The following is an 18,827-nucleotide window of genomic DNA, read 5'->3' on the forward strand; positions in this document are numbered from 1 at the left end:
CATGGAATCGCAGCTCACATCCTGATCCCTCATTGCCCGAAACCTAAACCTAAGCCATCCCTAGTCTCCTGCCCGTACCGCCTGGCTTGGATATGCATGATCCAGGAGAATGGAAATGGGATTGAATAAATCAAAACAGGGCAGAGGGTGGAAACAAGGTGGATAAAATTGAAGAGCTATTTTGGACACTTCTCCCTGTTGGAGAGAACTTGGGGGTGGCAATGAAGATGCCGGTGGACACATCGGAGCAAGTTTCACCTTCGTGGCCGCTGCCTGTACCATCTCTACCCACTTCTGGACTCGACTAGGTAGGGCTTTCGAATGTGGTTGGATGTGTCCCTAGAGGTTTCATCACATCCAATTAAATATTAATCTAACTCCCAAAGGTTCTAGGAGGGCCCTGGAGGTTTGGTATCTCAACCACCATGACCGTTGTCCTGAGTCTCAGAGCTGACCTGGGATCAGGCCAGGCAGAAGGACCCAAATGAGTTTCCACCTCCACTGGCTCTGGCCATATCCCAGACATACGCCAGGGCTGTGTCTAGACTGGCCAGTTTTTCCAGAAACTCAGCCGCTTTTCCGGAAAAGCTTGCCAGCTGTCTACACTGGCTGCTTGAATTTCCGCAAAAGCACTGACTTCCTACTGTAAGAAATCAGGGCTTCTTGCAGAAATTCTATGCTGCTCCCGTTCGGGCAAAAGTCCCTTTTGCGCAAACCTTTTGCGCAAAAGGGCCAGTGTAGACAGCTCAGATTTGTTTTCCGCAAAAAGGCCCCGATCGTGAAAATGGCGATCGGGGCTTTTTTGCAAAAAAGCACGTCTAGCGGCCAGTGTAGACAGCTGGCAAGTTTTTCCAGAAAAGCGGCTGATTTTCCGGAAAAACTGGCCAGTCTAGACACAGCCCATGTGTGAGGCTTCAGCTGGAGAACTATCCCCAACTCTGGGTCCTGTGCTTTCGGGAAGATGTAGATGTATTGGGGAGTATTGGGGATGCTTTTCCGCAAAAGCGCATCGTTATAACGCAAACTCCGCGCCAATCTAGATGCTCTTTTCCGAAAATGCTTTTAACGGAAAAGTTTTCCATTAAAAGCATTTCTGGAAAATCCTGCCAGTCTGGACGTAGCCCTGGATTTACCCAAATAGGAACCAGAAGGTGTGATGGCTAGTTAAGGAACCCATCCTTCTTGCTAAATTTGTAATAGACAAGACCTGTGTCCCTGGATCTGGCCCAGGCAAATAAGAGAAGAACGAAGCAAGTGAGTAAGGGAAGGAGAGTGAGAAGTTAACTCTGCGGAGTCGGAGGGACTCCAAGGATTCCTTTCGCGCTCAGCTCACAGCAGCCCCAGGGTACGACCCCTTGGTTAATGCTTTACAAGGACAAAGTCTAGCTGGGGAAATCCGTGTGTGGCAGGCCAGGAGAGGACATTGCTGAGCGAAGGCAGCAGGGGGCGCTACAAGTTCACTGACAATGAAAGTCATTGGGTTTGGGGTTTATAAGAAAATGACACGGGTTTTCGAAAGTGGCGGGTGTGACGGGGGGGTTCTTTGGGGGTGATTTAGTTGGGCTTTTTGTAAACTGGGACTTCAGTGCAAAGTTTAGGGTAACCTGACAGCACATGCGAAACCTGGGACAGTGGGTGAGGTGGGGGATTCTCAGTGCCTATATAAGGCAAAGCCCCTAAAGGGAGTGCGGTCTACAGGATTCGAGTGGGGGAAAGGCAGCAGGGAGCCAGGACTCCTGGGCTCTGTCCTAGCTCTGGAAAGAGAGTGGGGGCTAGTGGTTAGAGCTATGGGGCGGGACTCCTGGGTTCTGTCCTAGCTCTGGGAAAGGAGTGGGGGCTAGTGGTTAGAGCAATGGGGTGGGACTCCTGGGTTCTGTCCTAGCTCTGGGAAGGGAGTGGGGGCTAGTGGTTAGCGCAATGGGGCGGGACTCCTGGGCTCTGTCCTAGCTCTGGGAAAGGAGTGGGGGCTAGTGGTTAGAGCTATGGGGCGGGACTCCTGGGTTCTGTCCTAGCTCTGTGAAAGGAGTGGGGGCTAGTGGTTAGCGCAATGGGGCCGAGACTCCTGGGTTCTGTCCTAGCTCTGGGAAGGGAGTGGGGGCTAGTGGTTAGAGCAATGGGGCGGGACTCCTGGGTTCTGTCCTAGCTCTGGGAAAGGAGTGGGGGCTAGTGGTTAGCGCAATGGGGCCGAGACTCCTGGGTTCTGTCCTAGCTCTGTGAAAGGAGTGGGGGCTAGTGGTTAGAGCTATGGGGCGGGACTCCTGGGTTCTGTCCTAGCTCTGGGAAGGGAGTGGGGGCTAGTGGTTAGAGCTATGGGGCGGGACTCCTGGGTTCTGTCCTAGCTCTGGGAAAGGAGTGGGGGCTAGTGGTTAGCGCAAGGGGGCAGGACTCCTGGGTTCTGTCCTAGCTCTGGGAAAGGAGTGGGGGCTAGTGGTTAGAGCAATGGGGCGGGACTCCTGGGTTCTGTCCTAGCTCTGGGAAAGGAGTGAGGGCTAGTGGTTAGCGCAATGGGGCCGAGACTCCTGGGTTCTGTCCTAGCTCTGGGAAGGGAGTGGGGGCTAGTGGTTAGCGCAATGGGGCTGAGACTCCTGGGTTCTGTCCTAGCTCTGGGAAGGGAGTGGGGGCTAGTGGTTAGAGCAATGGGGCAGGAGTCCTGGGTTTTCTCCCCTAAGCCTCTCACAGGCATGTAGTTCTCTCAGCTCCCTCCCCCTCCCCTGCAGGTTGGGCTGGCCCTCGCGTGGTTAGGACCACATTACGAGGCCAGGTGGGACAAGGCAGGCGCCCGCGACCCTCCTGCCGACCTTGCAGCGGGGCTGGCAGACGCTCCGCAGGCCTTTGCCCCGTGGGTTGATGCCCCACACCTCCACTTCCACGTCGGGCTGCGCCAGCAGCATCCCTAGCCCGGAGTCCGGATGGTTGCACCTCGTGGGGTCGTTCTGTGATCAGCGCAGCCCGTCTGCAGCCACCCGCCTTGGAAGGCTTTGACATCGGCACCGCTGGGGAACGGGGCCTTTGTCCCGCAGCACGTGGACCTGCCTTCCCCGCCGGCCTGCGCGGTGCGGGGAGTTGCTGAGGGGGTGCCGAAGCAGGGGCAGTTGCGGGGGTCCAAGGAGCGCTTTCCAGGCAGTGCTCAGGGCATGTCCTCCGCCCCTGCCCAGCCGTGGACTCCTTCACTGCCTGGCAGCCCCACCAAGGTGTGGATGGGCACCAGGGAGTAGGAGACCAGGCCAGGGCTGGCTTTGAGGCTCTCCAGCCAGGCCGAAAGGGCCCTGGGGTCTGTCGTGGTGGAGTAGAGCAGGTTTTCACGTCCATGGTCCCCCGTCACCTTGGTGCAGTGATCGGGGTGGCCCTAGACGAGCTGCCAGCCACTGGCGCCCTCGGCGAACCATGCACTCGGCGCCCCCACCTCCAAACCCCTCCATGATATTGCACCACCATTTGGCGCCTATATGGACGGGCCGCCCCAGGCAGTGATCCATGTAGGCAGGGCCGGCCCGACCCCTTTTGGCGCCCTGCGCTTGGGCGCATGGCGCTGTCCCCAGGCGCAGGGCGCAGGCCCGCCCGTGGGACACAGGCCCACCCCCCCAGGGTGCACGGGACCGCCCCCCGGGGTGCACGGTGCATGCGCGTGCTGGCCACAGCCGCTGGTGTGCAGCCCGGGGCCCACCCCCGGTGCGCTCGGCGTATGCACGGGCCAGTCACTGGGGAGAGCAGCAGGCTGGGGAGACAGCTGCAAACCACAAAGGCTGTGAAGGGCTGACGGTTGAGGCAGTTTGGGGTGTTTTCATCCCTTCTGACAGGAGGACAAGGAGGTTAAAGTTCAGCCAGAGAGTAAGGCTGCCTGCTGTGCTTGTCTCTGGCTGCCTGATGGGATGCGACCAGAAGAGGACACATTGGGTTTTAGAACCCAATCTCACCTACCCGGATGGGTTTTTCTGGTCCCAAGAAACCAGCCACAGTTCCCAGGTCAATGTACACTCTGGATCTAACCCACGAGATCACGCCGGGCCAGTCCTTTAGAATCTACCATCTAAAGGTTTATTACTACAAGAACGAAAAGCAGGAGAGTGAGGTTGTGAAGGAGAATACGTTACATGCACCGAATCTCCCAGTTCTCGATGCAGGCTCTCAGCAGAGATGTTACAAACTGCTGGCTTAGAAGTCTCTGGTGCACACCCGATGTCAGGATGGGTCCACGGTTCTTTCCGGCTCCTTGTTCCCTGCAAGGCTGCATCTGGGATCAGGAGCAAAACTGAAGACCAAAGTGGAGGGTGCCACATGGCACTTATAGACCTCTCCTGGCATCTTCCTGGCCAGAGAAGGTCACATGGTCCAACAATCTATCCTTGTGTCCCAAGTTAGCAACCATTATTCTGGCTGGCGTGCAGATATCCAGGCATTCCTTCAGGTGTGTCTCTGGCACTTACAGATCTATTGTCCCTGGAGCCTTGCTAATTAGCACAGTCAGGGGCTGAGCCTTCCTCGCCCAGTGCTCAGCCACAGAGAATTTTCCAGCATCCATACAGAGTCCATGTTTATAACTCCACACACAGATATTATACAATTACGTGACTAGCATAGACAGAATCAGTAGAAGATAAGCTTTCGTTTGACACCTCACATGGCCCCCCTTTTATAGACTTTTGGGGCAAATACCCCCCCCCATGAGTGCAGCAGTGATCTGGCTGCTCCCCTTAAAATCCAGTAACGTGACAGACCTTGAACGGATTTGTCTCCCATATGAGCTCCCCATCCCATGAGGGAGGCATCGGTCGTTATCTGTGTGGTAGGTTGGTCTTGATGGAATGGGGCGCCTTCCAATAAATTGCTGGGCTCGCTCCACCATTTCAGAGACGTTATGACATTGGTAGGTGGGGGCACCTGTCTGCGTGTGTCCCGCTTCCTGTGAGAGTAGATGGAAACTAGCCAAAGTTGAAGGCAACGAAAGTGGAGACTCGCATAAGCAACCATGTAAGTTGTAGCCACCATATGCCCCGTGAGCTGAAGGTAGGTAAGTATTGAAACTCTGGGGCTATTTGTGATGGTAAAAACAAGGCCTTGGATTGCTTAGAATCGTTGCGTTGGTAGGTACGCTCTTGCAATGGTTGAATCTAGTTGGGCTCCAGTGAACACTAAGGTTTTCGTAGGCAGAAGCGTTGACTTCTGGTCGTTGAGAACGAGGCCTAATACTACGAACGTGAGTCTGGTTATGGATTCGTGTACAGAGTATCTGTCTTTGATGGTGTCATGATTATGAGGATTAGCCCGCAGCCTGGGGACTAAGGGGTTAACTACACCTAGCCAGGTGGAGTGGCCAATAGGAATGTAGGTAGGACTTTCAAACTGGGACAAAGGAATTTGGGTTTTTTCCTCTTTTGTCTCTCGGTGTGAGTTCTCTGCAGCTACAGAGAGAGACAAACATGTCTGTCTCTCTCTCTCTCTCCAAGAAACAATTCTTCACTTTCTGTAAGTAGGGTAAAGTTTAGATACATCCGTCAAGTTTTCTTGTTTTATGATTTGGGTATGGGATCTGAGATCTGTACATGTTTTAAAAGAAGTTTTGGCTTTTCTGTGTAACTAAGTTCTAGGCCCATAGGCTGCAACTAGACTGGTAAGTTTTTCCGCAAAAGCACTCGCTTTTGTGGAAAAACTTGCCAGCTGTCTACACTGGCCGCTTGAATTTGCGCAAGAACACTGACGATCTCATGTAAGATTGCCAGTGTTCTTGCACAAATACTATGATGCTCCCGTTCGGGAAAAAGCCCTCTTGCGCAAATGTATTTTCGCAAGAGGGCCAGTGTAGAGAGCTAAAAACTGTTTTGAGCAAAAAAGCCCCGATGGCGAAAATGCATCTGTGCCAATCTAGACGCTCTTTTCCGCAAATGCTTTTAATGGAAAAACTTTTCTGTTAAAAGTATTTGCGGAAAATCATGCCAGGGAGTTTCTCCGTGAGTAGATTTTGTTACCTTCCCATCTAGTCATAATGCTTGCAACAGGAATATTGTTGTAATAATAAAAGTTCTTTCTTTTCTTTGTATTAACCTGGCAGTGGTTAAGGGTGGTGCCCCGCTTTTTACTTTAAAGGTGAGATTTTCCCAAGCGGTCTCTCCCGTGGGTTCTTGATTAATTTGGGTGGTAGCATGAACAGAGCAAGATACGTCCATGTTTCTGCTCCATGAACAAAGTGAGAAACCCTCGCGCATCAATGTCCCCTCCCCCACGTCCTGCTTCTTGCAACACAGCGCCCCCCGCTGGGCATCCATCCTTCCAGCAATCCACAGAGCGGGCAGTGGGGCCAGTTTGTGCTGGGAGAAGATGCTGAGGGTCTCTAGCTGGCTCCTATCGCCTGTCTCTTTCCCCTTTGGGCAGGTTGACGGTCCTCCAAACATCCCCTATGCTCTCCATACACCTACAACCTGGCCACATACCAGACCCTCCTGGCTACCTACAGCACCCTCTCTACAAGGCAGAATGATCCGGCTGGAGGGGGAGGAGGGAGCGTGTGGCATCTGACGTCTATCCAGACCTGTCACGATCTTGGCCAGACAATGCCTGCAGTTGCTCGGCCTCATGTCAGCGTCAGTGTATGTGGTCCTGTATGCCTGATTACACGGCCTTCAGCCATGGCTCTGCGCCTGGTTTTGACCACACAAGCCCCACCTGCACAAAATCCTGAGTCCTCCAAACAGGCGGAAAGGATCTCTCCAATGGTGGTTGCAGCGCGACAACCTTTGCAAGGGAGTACCCTTCCAACAACCTCTTCCCTCTGTCATCGTAACCACCGATGCTTCGTTGGAAGGCTTGGGAGGTTGTCTCCAGCTGAGTCAGCACTTCACAGCAGTATTCTAGAGCTCCGAGCAGTCAGATGAGCCTGCAAATATTTTCTCCCCTTGATTCGTGACACGTCAGGGAGACGATTCACAGACAACACAACGTGCATGTTTTATATAAATCACCAAGGGGAGCCGGGTCATGCCGGCTCTGCAAAGAAACCCCGTGGCACTGATGCACCCACCATCGTGTCGATTTCAGCTGTCTATCTTCCAGACAAACAAACTATCACAGCAGAAGTGCTGAGCCGAAACTTTCTTCAGACATCTGAGTGGGAGATCCACCCGCAAGTCTTGCATTCTGTGTTCCAGAAGTGGGGTTTTCTGGATATAGACGTGTTTAAATGCCCCAAGTACTGCTCCAGAGCAGGTCTAGGTAAGAACTTGCTGGATGATGATTTGTTATTCAACTGGGAAGACGAACTGGCCTGTGTTTTTCCCACCTCTTCCACTACTCAACAAGATCCTACAGAAAATAAAACAGGACGGGGCCCAAGTCACATTGCTAGTGCCAGCATGGCCCAGGCAGACCTGGTTTCCTTATCTCAAATGTCCAGTGCTCCCCCAATTTGTCTCTCACAGTTTGCAAATCTCGTGACACAGGACAAGAGTCAGATTTTTCACCCAGACGTTAAAGGTCGCGCCTCAAAGCTTGGCTCCTCCAGGGCTGACAACGCCTCACCTCACCAATTCAGAAGAGATCTGTCCTTTAGTCATGAACAGTTGCAAAGAGAACACCAGAAAAACCTGCGCTCAAAAGTGGCAACGTTTGACCTCACACGACATCGCTACCAAGAGCATGTTTAATGGGGAGCAGGTTTAAAACTAATAAGCAAAAGTTCTTCTTCGCACAGTGCACAGTCAACCTGTGGAACTCCTCGCCAGAGGAGGCTGTGAAGGCTAGGACTATAACAGAGTTTAAAGAGAAGCTAGATAAATTCATGGATTTTAGGTCCATAAAAGGCCATTAGCCAGGGGATAAAATGGTGTCCCTGGCTTCCGTTTGTCAGAGGCTGGAGATGGATGGCACAAGACAAATCACTTGATCGTTGTCTTCAGTCCACCCCCTCTGGGGCACCTGGTGTTGGCCGCTGTCGGCAGACAGGCTACTGGGCTAGATGGACCTTTGGTCTGACCCAGTACGGCCGTTCTTATGTTTCTTATGTAAGGGTACGTCTACACTAGTCCCCTAGATTGATCTAGGGATGCTAATGAGGGTGACCGAAGTTGCAAATGAAGTGCGGGATTTAAATATCCTGCGCTTGATTTGCATGTTCCTGGGCAGTCACCATTTTAGAAATTGACTAGCCTGAAGTAACTGCCCGCAATGAGGTTTACCAGCTATTTCGATTTAGGGCTTTAATTCGGAATCCCGTTTCACTGCCACGTGTAGACGGGTGGAGGAAGTTCTCTGCTAACTCGCTTCGTGCCCTGTAAAAGAGCCTGTGCAGACCCGGCCCTGGCCTCCCTCCAGGGGACGACTCCGACCCCCTGCGGAGCCCTGGCCCGGAGATCTCCAGACCTAAGCTCTGGAGCCAGGCCTGGGTCCCCAGGGCCGGGCTCAGGATGTTGAGCGGGTGCCAGGGCCAGCTGGTGAACACCAGGGCTCTCCCTCGCAGGAGAAGTCCTGCAGCAGTCCTGTCCATCGCCATAGCCGCTCAGCCACCCTGGCCTCCCTCTCTGGTGCACATGGATGGGAAGTAAGCACTGAGCTAGGGCAGCGGACCCCAATGGGCATCCCCGGTGCCTCCAAGCCACTGTTCTCTCCTACGCCATGATAGCAGGGTCCTCAGCCTGGCAGGGAACCCCAAAGCCGCCCAGCCTGGGCTCCTGCACCCTGGTGCCCATTCACATCTGAGGGATCTGCCTTTTCCCAGCCCTTTGCCGGGAACCCATGGGGGAAAGTAATGCCCTCCCCCCCCCAGCCACAGCTGTTCTGAGCAACCACGGCTGGCTGGCGGCTGGGCAGGGCGGAGAGCAGACAGGGGCACGGGTCAGCCGTGGGGAGGAGCAGAGTGGGGGGAGGTGGGCATCAGGGGAGAGCGGCATGGGAGGGGGCAGCTGCTCTGATTTCACCCTCTGGGTGCCACGGTGGCAGACCCAGTGCTGACCGCAGCACACGTACACCAGGCGTCTCCTCCCGCGCGGGGAGGGGGGCCCCACATGCCTTGTGACCCTGGGCAGCAGGCGCCCCGGCCCTGTGATCGGGGGGCAGGCAGGGGAGGGGGTGATCGGGGTCTGCCCCGGCGCTGGGAGGGCAGGCGACCACCAGGGGTGTTGGGGAAGCAGCTGGTCCGGATTTGCCTTTGCCTAGAGAAGGCAGGGGGTGGGGAGGGAGGCGTGTCCTCAGGGTGGGGAGGGGCGGAGCACCCCTGGGAGAAACAGAGGTAAGAGCCTATTCACGCAGCACAGGCAAGCAGGGAGTCCGGGCGCTGGATCCCTCCGGCCTGGGCACAGAACAGGTACGTGCTGGACACGGGGAAACGCAGGGGACGGATCCGGGGCAAACCCGGAGCTCTGGGGAGAGGGAGCCACGGCCTGGGCCCTGCCCAAAGCGGGTGACTGGGATTGGGGGGGCAGGGGAGGTGCCCGGCAGGGGGCATAGAAGGGAACTTCCCACCCAATGAACTGCAGAGCTGACTCGGGCGCCCCAGTCTCCCTGTGTAGATCCCCCTCAGCACCCCTACAGCCTCCTGACCCCCAGTAACCCCCATCTCCCCCTTTGCCCACATCTACCCCAAATGCCTCCATCAGCGCTTCCCTCGCTCTCTACTGGCCTCTATTCTGCCCCAAGGAATCGTTCCTTCCTGACCCCCAGGTCCCAGCACGTGCATGGGGGCCAGGAGAGGGGCAGAGCCCTCCCTCCCCGCCCGATTCTACCAGACGGTGCCAGAGGGACTGAGGGGGGCTCAGGTCTCCCACAGATCTTGCCACAACCAAGGGGTCTGAGGGAGGAGCTCAGACCCATCCCTGCCACTCCCCTTGCCCCCCTGTATCCCGTCCAGGGTCTTGCCTCTCCCCCACCCTGTCCTCGGAGCAGAGGGGGGAACACGCAACACACATGCCCCGGGGTGACCCGGCACCCACAAACGCTCTTGGCTTTCAATAGCACTTCGGGGGTCCTGGCTTCAGGCCCCACGGTGCCACCTTGAGGCTGCCAATCAGGGCAAAGGCAAAGAAGGGGGCAGACCGTCCCCACTCTGGGGTTGTTTCTAAGAATTCCACTCACCAGCCAGCCAGAGCGCGGCGTCTACAGCCCCGGCCTGGTTGGCAGAAGCCAGCCCCGCTGCTCCCGTCGCCACCCGGCCTTGGGCTCCCACCCGGGCAGCCGAGTCACACGCCGAGTTCCGCGAACGCCAGCAAAGAGCCTTTTCCCAAGCTCACCCGGTTCCTGTCCAGCATCCAGCAGATCCAGGGAGACCTCGGCTTTGTGGCTCAACTATTCCCTGAGCAAACTGAGGGCGGCTGAGCTCACAGGGTCAGGGCCCCTGCACCCTTTTACGGTTCGGTGGCACCCCCGGCCAGCAGTCTGCCTTAGGTGATACTCGCTGATCACCGTGGTTTTGAAGACCTGCTATTTCCAGAGGACTCCTCCGTGGATTAGCACGAGGCCGCCGCCCGTCTCTGGCCATCTCCAGGCAGCTCCCTGCAGCCTGTGGAGAAACGAAGGCAGCGATATGTGACCGTGGCCTGCGTCTCTGGGGGTTAACAGAGCATAGTGGCAGGCTGGAGCCGGCCGGTCCCATTGTGAACCTCCGCCATTAGCTATGTGAACACAATAGGCATTGTCTCCAGATATTGAATGCGGGCTCATTAGCCTGCTAGTCGTTAACCCCTTTTCTAGCTTGCCGGACCCATCTCTGGGCTTCCAAGGGGGTCACCAAAATCAGCGTTTGGTCCTTCCCCCCCAGCCAGGTCCCCGTCATTCAAGAGCAGCCTGGAACCTGCAGGGTTCATTAGAGAGGGAGGTTTGCTGGAGACACGGGTCGGGGTTCCCTCTGCCTACCCCACCCCCAATTAACATGCCCAGAAGGCGCAGCTCCCTGCTAGGATCCAGCTGGCATCTGCACCAGGACCTCTCCTGGAAACTCCCCAGCTGCCGTGGGCACACGCTGGAGCGGGCAGCACCCGGTGGCAGTCACAGGGCACCGTGGGCAAAGGCAGCAGCCAGGGAACCAGCCCCGATCCGCCGACAGGAGCCCTGTGCTCGGCTGCAGACAGGTAACCCACGGGGCAGGGGAGTCTGGGGGTCGTGCTGGGGGCCAGAGCTGGAGGAGCTGGAGGAGCGGAGTCTGAAGGTAGGAGGTCCCACTGTACGCCTGTCCCAGCGCTCTCTGGCTGTTCCCCAGCTGCCCCACCCCAGAGCTGGCTGCATCTCGGGGCCGTGCGAAGGATCCCTGCTCTGCTCTCTCCCTGCTGGAGGGAAGGGGCCGTGTGTGGTTGGCCCAGGGCACCCTAGTGGCTGCAGCTCACGGGGGGAGTCAGATCCCAGCACAAAAAGGGGAGACTGATCTTGGGGGTGAGGTGGGGAGTGGGGCTGTGCCCCGGAGCCTGTCGGCATCCCCATCTAGTGGATGGAATGAGAACGACTCGCCCATGTGTGTCACCTCCCTTTTACGCACGACTAAACCGTACCCCGCCCCTCCCGCACACTGGAAGGAATCTGGACTGCCAGCTTGTGTGTGTCATAGCCCCTGCACTGCTCACACCCAGCAGTGATTCTCCATTAGATTCAGAGGACAAGGGGGTGGCAGGCTCTAGTATAAGTTGCTGGAGATCTCTCTTCTCAGATGCAGGGAGGGCCATAGAAGCCTGGAGACTTCTGGGCTGTGTTGGCCTGTGGAACTCCCTGCCGCTAGATTGTCATGACTGAAGACTCTCTCTGTTTCTCTCCCTCTAGGGAGGGTCAAAGCCCAACAGCCGCTTTGGGTGAGGGGTGCCCCTCATCACACCAGCCATGGCCACAGCCAGGGTTTTCATCCCTCTCCTCCTTGCGCTTGTGCCTGGGGTCTCTCCCTTCTGCCGCACAGGCACGGCTCAGGAGTGCAGGAGGAGCGTGGCCTTTGTGCCTGGGCACAGCCTGGTACGGGAGGGCATCGACGTCACCACGCTGGGCTGGACGGGGAACTACCTGGTGGACACCAGCCTGTGGCGCGGCCCCAACGGCACCTGCACCTTGTGCCGGAACCCGCTGCAGGGGGGGCAGCTGCAGAGGGCGCCGCTGGCCGTGACGGACTGGAAGGTGAATATCTTGTGCAACCGGGAGCTCAGCACCTCGGTGCAGGAGTCGGCCGTGGCCGTGGCCCGGGCAATGGCGTCCGATGTGAACAACGACTGGAAGGTGGAACTGGAGCTACCGGGAGAGTCCATGGGCCGGGCCCTGGAGGGGACCCGATCCGAGCTCTCCGGCTTCGCCTACGAGAAGGAGCAGCAGGACAAGTTCATGTTTGTGCTCCACGAGCTGCCCTGTGGGTATTACAGGTGAGAGTCCCCTGAATGTCCCCCCGGCCCGCGCCCTGCAGCACAGCGCCCCCTGCTGGGCCCCTGCCCTGCTCCCTGCAGCACAGCGCCCCCTGCTGAACCCCTGCCCTGCTCCCAGCAGCACAGCGCCCCCTGCTGGACCCCTGCCCTGCTCCCAGCAGCACAGCGCCCCCTGCTGGACCCCTGCCCTGCTCCCTGCAGCACAGCGCCCCCTGCTGGACCCCTGCCCTGCTCCCAGCAGCACAGCGCCCCCTGCTGGACCCCTGCCCTGCTCCCTGCAGCACAGCGCCCCCTGCTGGACCCCTGCCCTGCTCCCTGCAGCACAGCGCCCCCTGCTGGACCCCTGCCCTGCTCCCAGCAGCACAGCGCCCCCTGCTGGACCCCTGCCCTGCTCCCTGCAGCACAGCGCCCCCTGCTGGACCCCTGCCCTGCTCCCTGCAGCACAGCGCCCCCTGCTGGCCCCCGCCCCGCGCCCTATAGCGCAGCGCCCCCTGCTGGCCTCTGCCCCTCTCCCTGAAGCACAGTGCCCCCTGCTGGGCCCCCACCCTGCTCCCTGCATCACAGTGCCCCCTGCTGGACCCCTGCCCTGCTCCCTGCATCACAACGCCCCCTGCTGGGCCCCCGCCTCGCTCCCTATAGCACAGCGCCCCCTGCTGGGCCCCCGCCCCGCTCCCTGCAGCACAGCGCCCCCTGCTGGGACCCGCCCTGCTCCCTGCAGCACAGCGCCCCCTGCTGGGCCCCCGCCCTGATCCCTGCTGCACAGCGCCTCCTGCTGGGCCCCGACCCGCTCCCTGTGGCACAGCACCCCCTCCTGGGACCTGGCCCTGCTCCCTGCAGCACAGCGCCACCTACTGTGCCCCCGCCCTGCTCCCTACAGCACAGCGCCCCCTGCTGGGCCCCGCCCCGCTCCCTGCAGCACAGCACCCCCTGCTGGGCCCCCACCTGCTCCCTGCAGCACAGCGCCCCCTGCTGGGCCCCCACCTGCTCCCTACAGCACAGCGCCCCCTGCTGGACCCCGCCCCGCTCCCTGCTGCACAGCGCCCCCTGCTGGGCCCCCGCCCCGCTCCCTGCAACACAGCGCCCCCTGCTGGGCCCCGCCCCGCTCCCTGCAGCACAGCGCCCCCTGCTGGGCCCCCACCCGCTCCCTGCAGCACAGCGCCCCCTGCTGGGCCCCCGCCCCGCTCCCTGCAGCACAGCGCCCCCTGCTGGGCCCCCACCCGCTCCCTGCAGCACAGTGCCCCCTGCTGGGCCCCCGCCCCGCTCCCTGCAGCACAGCCCCCCCTGCTGGGCCCCCGCCCTGTTCCCTGCAGCACAGCACCCCCTGCTGGGCCCCCGCCCTGCTCCCTGCAGCACAGCGCCCCCTGCTGGGCCCCCGCCCTGCTCCCTGCAGCACAGCGCCCCCTGCTGGGCCCCCGCCCTGCTCCCTGCAGCACAGCGCCCCCTCCTGGGACCCGGCCCTGCTCCCTGCAGCACAGCGCCCCCTGCTGGGCCCCCACCCGCTCCCTGCAGCACAGTGCCCCCTGCTGAACCCCTGCCCTGCTCCCAGCAGCACAGCGCCCCCTGCTGGACCCCTGCCCTGCTCCCAGCAGCACAGCGCCCCCTGCTGGACCCCTGCCCTGCTCCCTGCAGCACAGCGCCCCCTGCTGGACCCCTGCCCTGCTCCCAGCAGCACAGCGCCCCCTGCTGGACCCCTGCCCTGCTCCCAGCAGCACAGCGCCCCCTGCTGGACCCCTGCCCTGCTCCCTGCAGCACAGCGCCCCCTGCTGGACCCCTGCCCTGCTCCCTGCAGCACAGCGCCCCCTGCTGGACCCCTGCCCTGCTCCCAGCAGCACAGCGCCCCCTGCTGGACCCCTGCCCTGCTCCCTGCAGCACAGCGCCCCCTGCTGGACCCCTGCCCTGCTCCCTGCAGCACAGCGCCCCCTGCTGGCCCCCGCCCCGCGCCCTATAGCGCAGCGCCCCCTGCTGGCCTCTGCCCCTCTCCCTGAAGCACAGTGCCCCCTGCTGGGCCCCCACCCTGCTCCCTGCATCACAGTGCCCCCTGCTGGACCCCTGCCCTGCTCCCTGCATCACAACGCCCCCTGCTGGGCCCCCGCCTCGCTCCCTGCAGCACAGCGCCCCCTGCTGGGACCCGCCCTGCTCCCTGCAGCACAGCGCCCCCTGCTGGGCCCCCGCCCTGATCCCTGCTGCACAGCGCCTCCTGCTGGGCCCCGACCCGCTCCCTGTGGCACAGCACCCCCTCCTGGGACCTGGCCCTGCTCCCTGCAGCACAGCGCCACCTACTGTGCCCCCGCCCTGCTCCCTGCAACACAGCGCCCCCTGCTGGGCCCCGCCCCGCTCCCTGCAGCACAACGCCCCCTGCTGGGCCCCCACCCGCTCCCTGCAGCACAGCGCCCCCTGCTGGGCCCCCGCCCCGCTCCCTGCAGCACAGCGCCCCCTGCTGGGCCCCCACCCGCTCCCTGCAGCACAGTGCCCCCTGCTGGGCCCCCGCCCCGCTCCCTGCAGCACAGCCCCCCCTGCTGGGCCCCCGCCCTGTTCCCTGCAGCACAGCACCCCCTGCTGGGCCCCCGCCCTGCTCCCTGCAGCACAGCGCCCCTGCTGGGCCCCCGCCCTGCTCCCTGCAGCACAGCGCCCCCTGCTGGGCCCCCGCCCTGCTCCCTGCAGCACAGCGCCCCCTCCTGGGACCCGGCCCTGCTCCCTGCAGCACAGCGCCCCCTGCTGGGCCCCCACCCGCTCCCTGCAGCACAGTGCCCCCTGCTGGGCCCCCGCCCCGCTCCCTGCAGCACAGCGCCCCCTGCTGGGCCCCCACCTGCTCCCTGCAGCACAGCACCCCCTGCTGGGCCCCCGCCCTTCTCCCTGCAGCACAGCGCCCCCTGCTGGGCCCCCGCCCTGCTCCCTGCAGCACAGCGCCCCCTGCTGGGCCCCCGCCTGCTCCCCGCAGCACAGCACCTGCTGCTGGCCCCCCGTGCTGGGCTCCTAGGTGATATGGCATTTGCCTAGGGAGCGCAGGGTGGTGGGTTCAAGTCTGCGCCCCCTGCGAGTGGCTGGACAGCCCACACAGGCTGTCCCAGGGATGAACCTGGCTCCTGCATTAGGAAAGCAGGATAAGGGACCCGCAGGAGGTGAAGTGGGATCTCCAGTGAACTTGGGGTTCTGGCTACTCTCCCTCCCTGTTTTCTGGAGCACAGCAGCCTCTAGTGCTGCATTGAGGCAATGGAGCAGACTGACTGAGGGGGGACCCTGCCTCCTGCTGAGCCCCCCACAGGGTGGCCACAAAGTAGGCACTTGGGAAGTGGGGCCAGTTTGTTTGGGGGTCTCCGGTTAGCTCCTAACTCCTCTCTCATTCCCCTCTGGCAGATTGAGCGTTCCCCCAAACCCTCCTCTGATGCCCGTCTTCTCCCAAGCCCTGAGTGACCTTCTACCCACCTACGACCCATCCACATACCGACCCTTCCTGGCCACGTACGGCACCCACTATGTGAGCCAGGCAGTGCTGGGCGGGCGTGTGCGGCAGCTGACGGCCATCCCGACCTGCCGGGCAGTGCTGGACGGGCTGACAGACGCTGAAATCAAGGAGCGCCTGAGCTCTCAGTTCCTGCAAGCCCTGGGCTTGAGCCGATTCCCCTCCCACTTCCGTGAGCCGAGCAGCCGGAGCACCCAGGCGGCCTACATGGATCACCGCACTGAGGTGACGGGGGGCCACGGCCATGCCAACCTGCTCTACTCCACCAAGCAAGACCCCAGGGCCCTCTCGGCCTGGCTGGAGAGCCTCAAAGCCAGCCCCGGCCTGATCTCCTACTCCCTGGCGCCCATCCACACCCTGGTGAGGCCAGGAGACCCCCGGCGGGAGGCGCTGAGGCAGGCAGTGAAGGAGTACGTGGCTGAGCGGGGGCAGAGGAGGTGCCCTCGACGGTGCCCACAAGGCGGCTACGCCGACCCCTTGGAGCCCTGCAAATGCCGTTGCTCCGGAAACCCCTTCACCAACTCCATGTGCTGCTCCCTGCGGCGGGGCCTGGCCCGGCTGAAGGTCCATATGATGTGGGGCAGAGACCTGTGGGGGGACCCCACGTCCGCCAGCGAAATCTACATCAAGGTCTTCTTCCAAGGGCAGAAGCTGCAGACGGGCTACACTAGGAACAACAACAACCCCCAGTGGTTTGAAGACCTGAACTTCGGGGTGGTGACGCTGCCGGCGCAGCCCGAATTGAAAATGGAGGTGTGGGACAAAGACCCGTGGCCCTTGCCTGACGACCGGCTGGGAACCTGCCACACTCACCTCACGGCCGGCAGGAACGTGACTGAGACCTGCACCGTCTCGCCCGGCCTCGTGACGTATTCCTACTCGCTGGAGTGCGGGCCCAACCTGGGCAGGGACACCTGCCAGGAGTACGTGCCCGTGAGGGGCTGAGACGGTGGAACCCGGCAGTCCTGCCGTCCACTTCTGCTCTCACCACTAGCCCCCGCTCCCTTCCCAGAGCCGGGGACTGAACGAGGTGTCCCCATTCCGTTGCGGTTTTCAGTAGCTCTGGTTGTGCTGCCTGCACCGTGCAGCCCCCCCCTTAACAGCATCACGCTAATAAAGGGGGCCCTGGCATTGGTATTGCACCAGACCCAGGGGCTCTGTGGCCTCCACACAACAGTCCTGTGTGGCAGCCCGTCCCGGCGCAGGACAGGGACTGGGCCTGTAGCGGGTGTCGAGTGGGCGGGACGGGCCCTTCCCAAATTCCAGGGTGTTTTCCACATGGGGGTCGGGGGCGTCTCGTGTTCTAGCGACGGGCGTCTGCATTGGCACCGGTTCAGCCCCTGCACAAACAGCCCAAAGCCGAGACCCCCAGTGAAACAAGCCCCAAAACAGCCCCCCGGGCCCAGAGTAAAAGCGACTTTTGAATAAAGCAGGCCCAGTTCTGCCGGCACAAGCTGGCGCCCCCTGGTGCCTCCCCTGGGAACACCCTCCCCTGCCCCCTGGGGCCCTGCTGCCTGCTGCTCTGGCGCCCCCTAGTGCCTCCCCTGGGAACACCCTCCCCTGCCCCCTGGGGCCCTGCTGGCTGCTGCTCTGGCGCCCCCTGGTGCCTCCCCTGGGAACACCCTCCCCTGCCCTCCTGGGGCCCTGCTGACTGCTGCTCTGGTGCCCCCTGGTGCCTCCCCTGGGAACACCCTCCCCTGCCCCCTGGGGCCCTGCTGGCTGCTGCTCTGGCGCCCCCTGGTGCCTCCCCTGGGAACACCCTCCCCTGCCCTCCTGGGGCCCTGCTGGCTGCTGCTCTGGCGCCCCCTGGTGCCTCCCCTGGGAACACCCTCCCCTGCCCTCCTGGGGCCCTGCTGGCTGCTGCTCTGGCGCCCCCTGGTGCTGTCCCTGGGAACACCCTCCCCTGCCCCCCTGGGGTCACCTGGGGCCTCCTCTCAGGAACCCCCTTCCCCGCAATCCTGGCCCCATGAGTAACGCGTGGCCAATAAGCGCCGGAGCAGAGGCTGCACGGGGATGGAGCCAAAAGCCCCCACAGCAGAGCGCCCTGCACAGCTCCCTCCCCTCCCCCCCCCCCCCCCCCCAGGGCAGAGCGTGAGACGCAAACCTGTAGTGAGTAGGGTGGTTTGGGGACAAAGTCACATCAGGGCAGGGCCAAGCCCTGTGAAGAAATATGACCCTCAGCTGGACTGTTTTACCGGTGGGGAAACTGAGGCACATAGCGGGTGGAGGTAGGCCACGGTCAGGTTCCCAAGCCCCTCTGCTCTAACCCACAAGACTCCCCTGCCCTCCCCGAGCAGGGCAGGGAGCCCTAGTGGTTACATCTGTGCAGCTTTGTAGAACCTAGGGCTGTGAAATATCGGTTAATTGAACAGTCCAGTAACCGCGTGCCATTTTATCGGTAGTCGACTAGTCTATAGTCCCCGGGAGCGGTGCGGGGCCGGCAGCGGCGCAGGGGGCGAGGTGGGAGCTGGTCCACGAGGGGATCCAGTTTAAAACCCAGCTCCCCACGCAGACCTGTGGCCCTGCACTGCGGCTTCTAAGACGGGGCAGCAGCCCTTGTCAAGGGAAGGCTCTGAGCTTCCAGACCCTGCACCAACCAGAACACTGCGGGGCTGCCTGCCCGGCTCTTAACACACCTGAAATGCAGAGAGTTTCAACGGGGGCAGGTCCCGGAGCCAGATGAGTCCAGGCTGAGCCAGGCTGCCTGCCGGCTCAGTTCCTAACACGCTAGAAATCGAGAGCGGCAGCAGGCGTAGGTCCTGAACCTACCGCAAGCCAGGACTGAGCCGGGCTGCTGGCCAGCCTGCTAATAAAGGAACTGGCAGGGAGAGGGAAACGTGCGTGTCGTCTATTGCATTAACCTCTACGCTTTTGCTTATCAGTTAATCGACTCCACTATTCCATCCCTAGTACACCCGCCACAGGCGGCAGAACGCTGGGAGCCTTCCCCATTGGAACTGGGCCACAGAGACCGGTCTTGTGCCAAGGGGTCAGCCCCCCCTTTCACAGCTGGCCCCAGAGCTAGGGGCTGGCTGGACACGGGGCCTTCCCCCTCTAAG

At 61.2% G+C, this 18,827-nt stretch overlaps 1 protein-coding gene across 2 annotated transcripts; it reads left to right on the top strand.

The window, feature by feature from the left end:
• Positions 1-9,186: 9,186 nt before the first annotated feature.
• On the top strand, positions 9,187-18,598 carry LOC102462548 (perforin-1-like). 2 transcript variants are annotated; one of them, XM_075928693.2, is made up of 4 exons: positions 9,187-9,289; positions 10,858-11,048; positions 11,728-12,308; positions 15,663-18,598. In XM_075928693.2, the coding sequence occupies exons 3-4, from the start codon at positions 11,785-11,787 to the stop codon at positions 16,711-16,713; spliced, it is 1,575 nt and encodes a 524-aa protein (XP_075784808.2). In that variant the 5' UTR covers positions 9,187-9,289; positions 10,858-11,048; positions 11,728-11,784; the 3' UTR covers positions 16,714-18,598. The 2 variants fall into 2 exon arrangements, with proteins under 2 accessions (XP_075784808.2, XP_075784810.2); XM_075928695.2 differs by lacking the exon at positions 10,858-11,048 and having other exon boundaries at positions 9,189-9,289.
• The last annotated feature ends 229 nt before the right edge of the window (positions 18,599-18,827 follow it).

Source organism: Pelodiscus sinensis, chromosome 5 (genome assembly GCF_052426305.1).
Source record: "Pelodiscus sinensis isolate ZL-2025 chromosome 5, ASM5242630v1, whole genome shotgun sequence".
NCBI classification, from domain to species: Eukaryota; Metazoa; Chordata; order Testudines; family Trionychidae; genus Pelodiscus; species Pelodiscus sinensis.

Bases quoted from the DNA above. Each gene is read 5' to 3' on its own strand.
- LOC102462548 (XM_075928693.2), top strand. From the start codon at position 11,785: ATGGCCACAGCCAGGGTTTTCATCCCTCTCCTCCTTGCGCTTGTGCCT. The intron at 12,309-15,662 runs GTGAGAGTCCCC...CCCCTCTGGCAG, and splicing joins CTGCCCTGTGGGTATTACAG to ATTGAGCGTTCCCCCAAACC.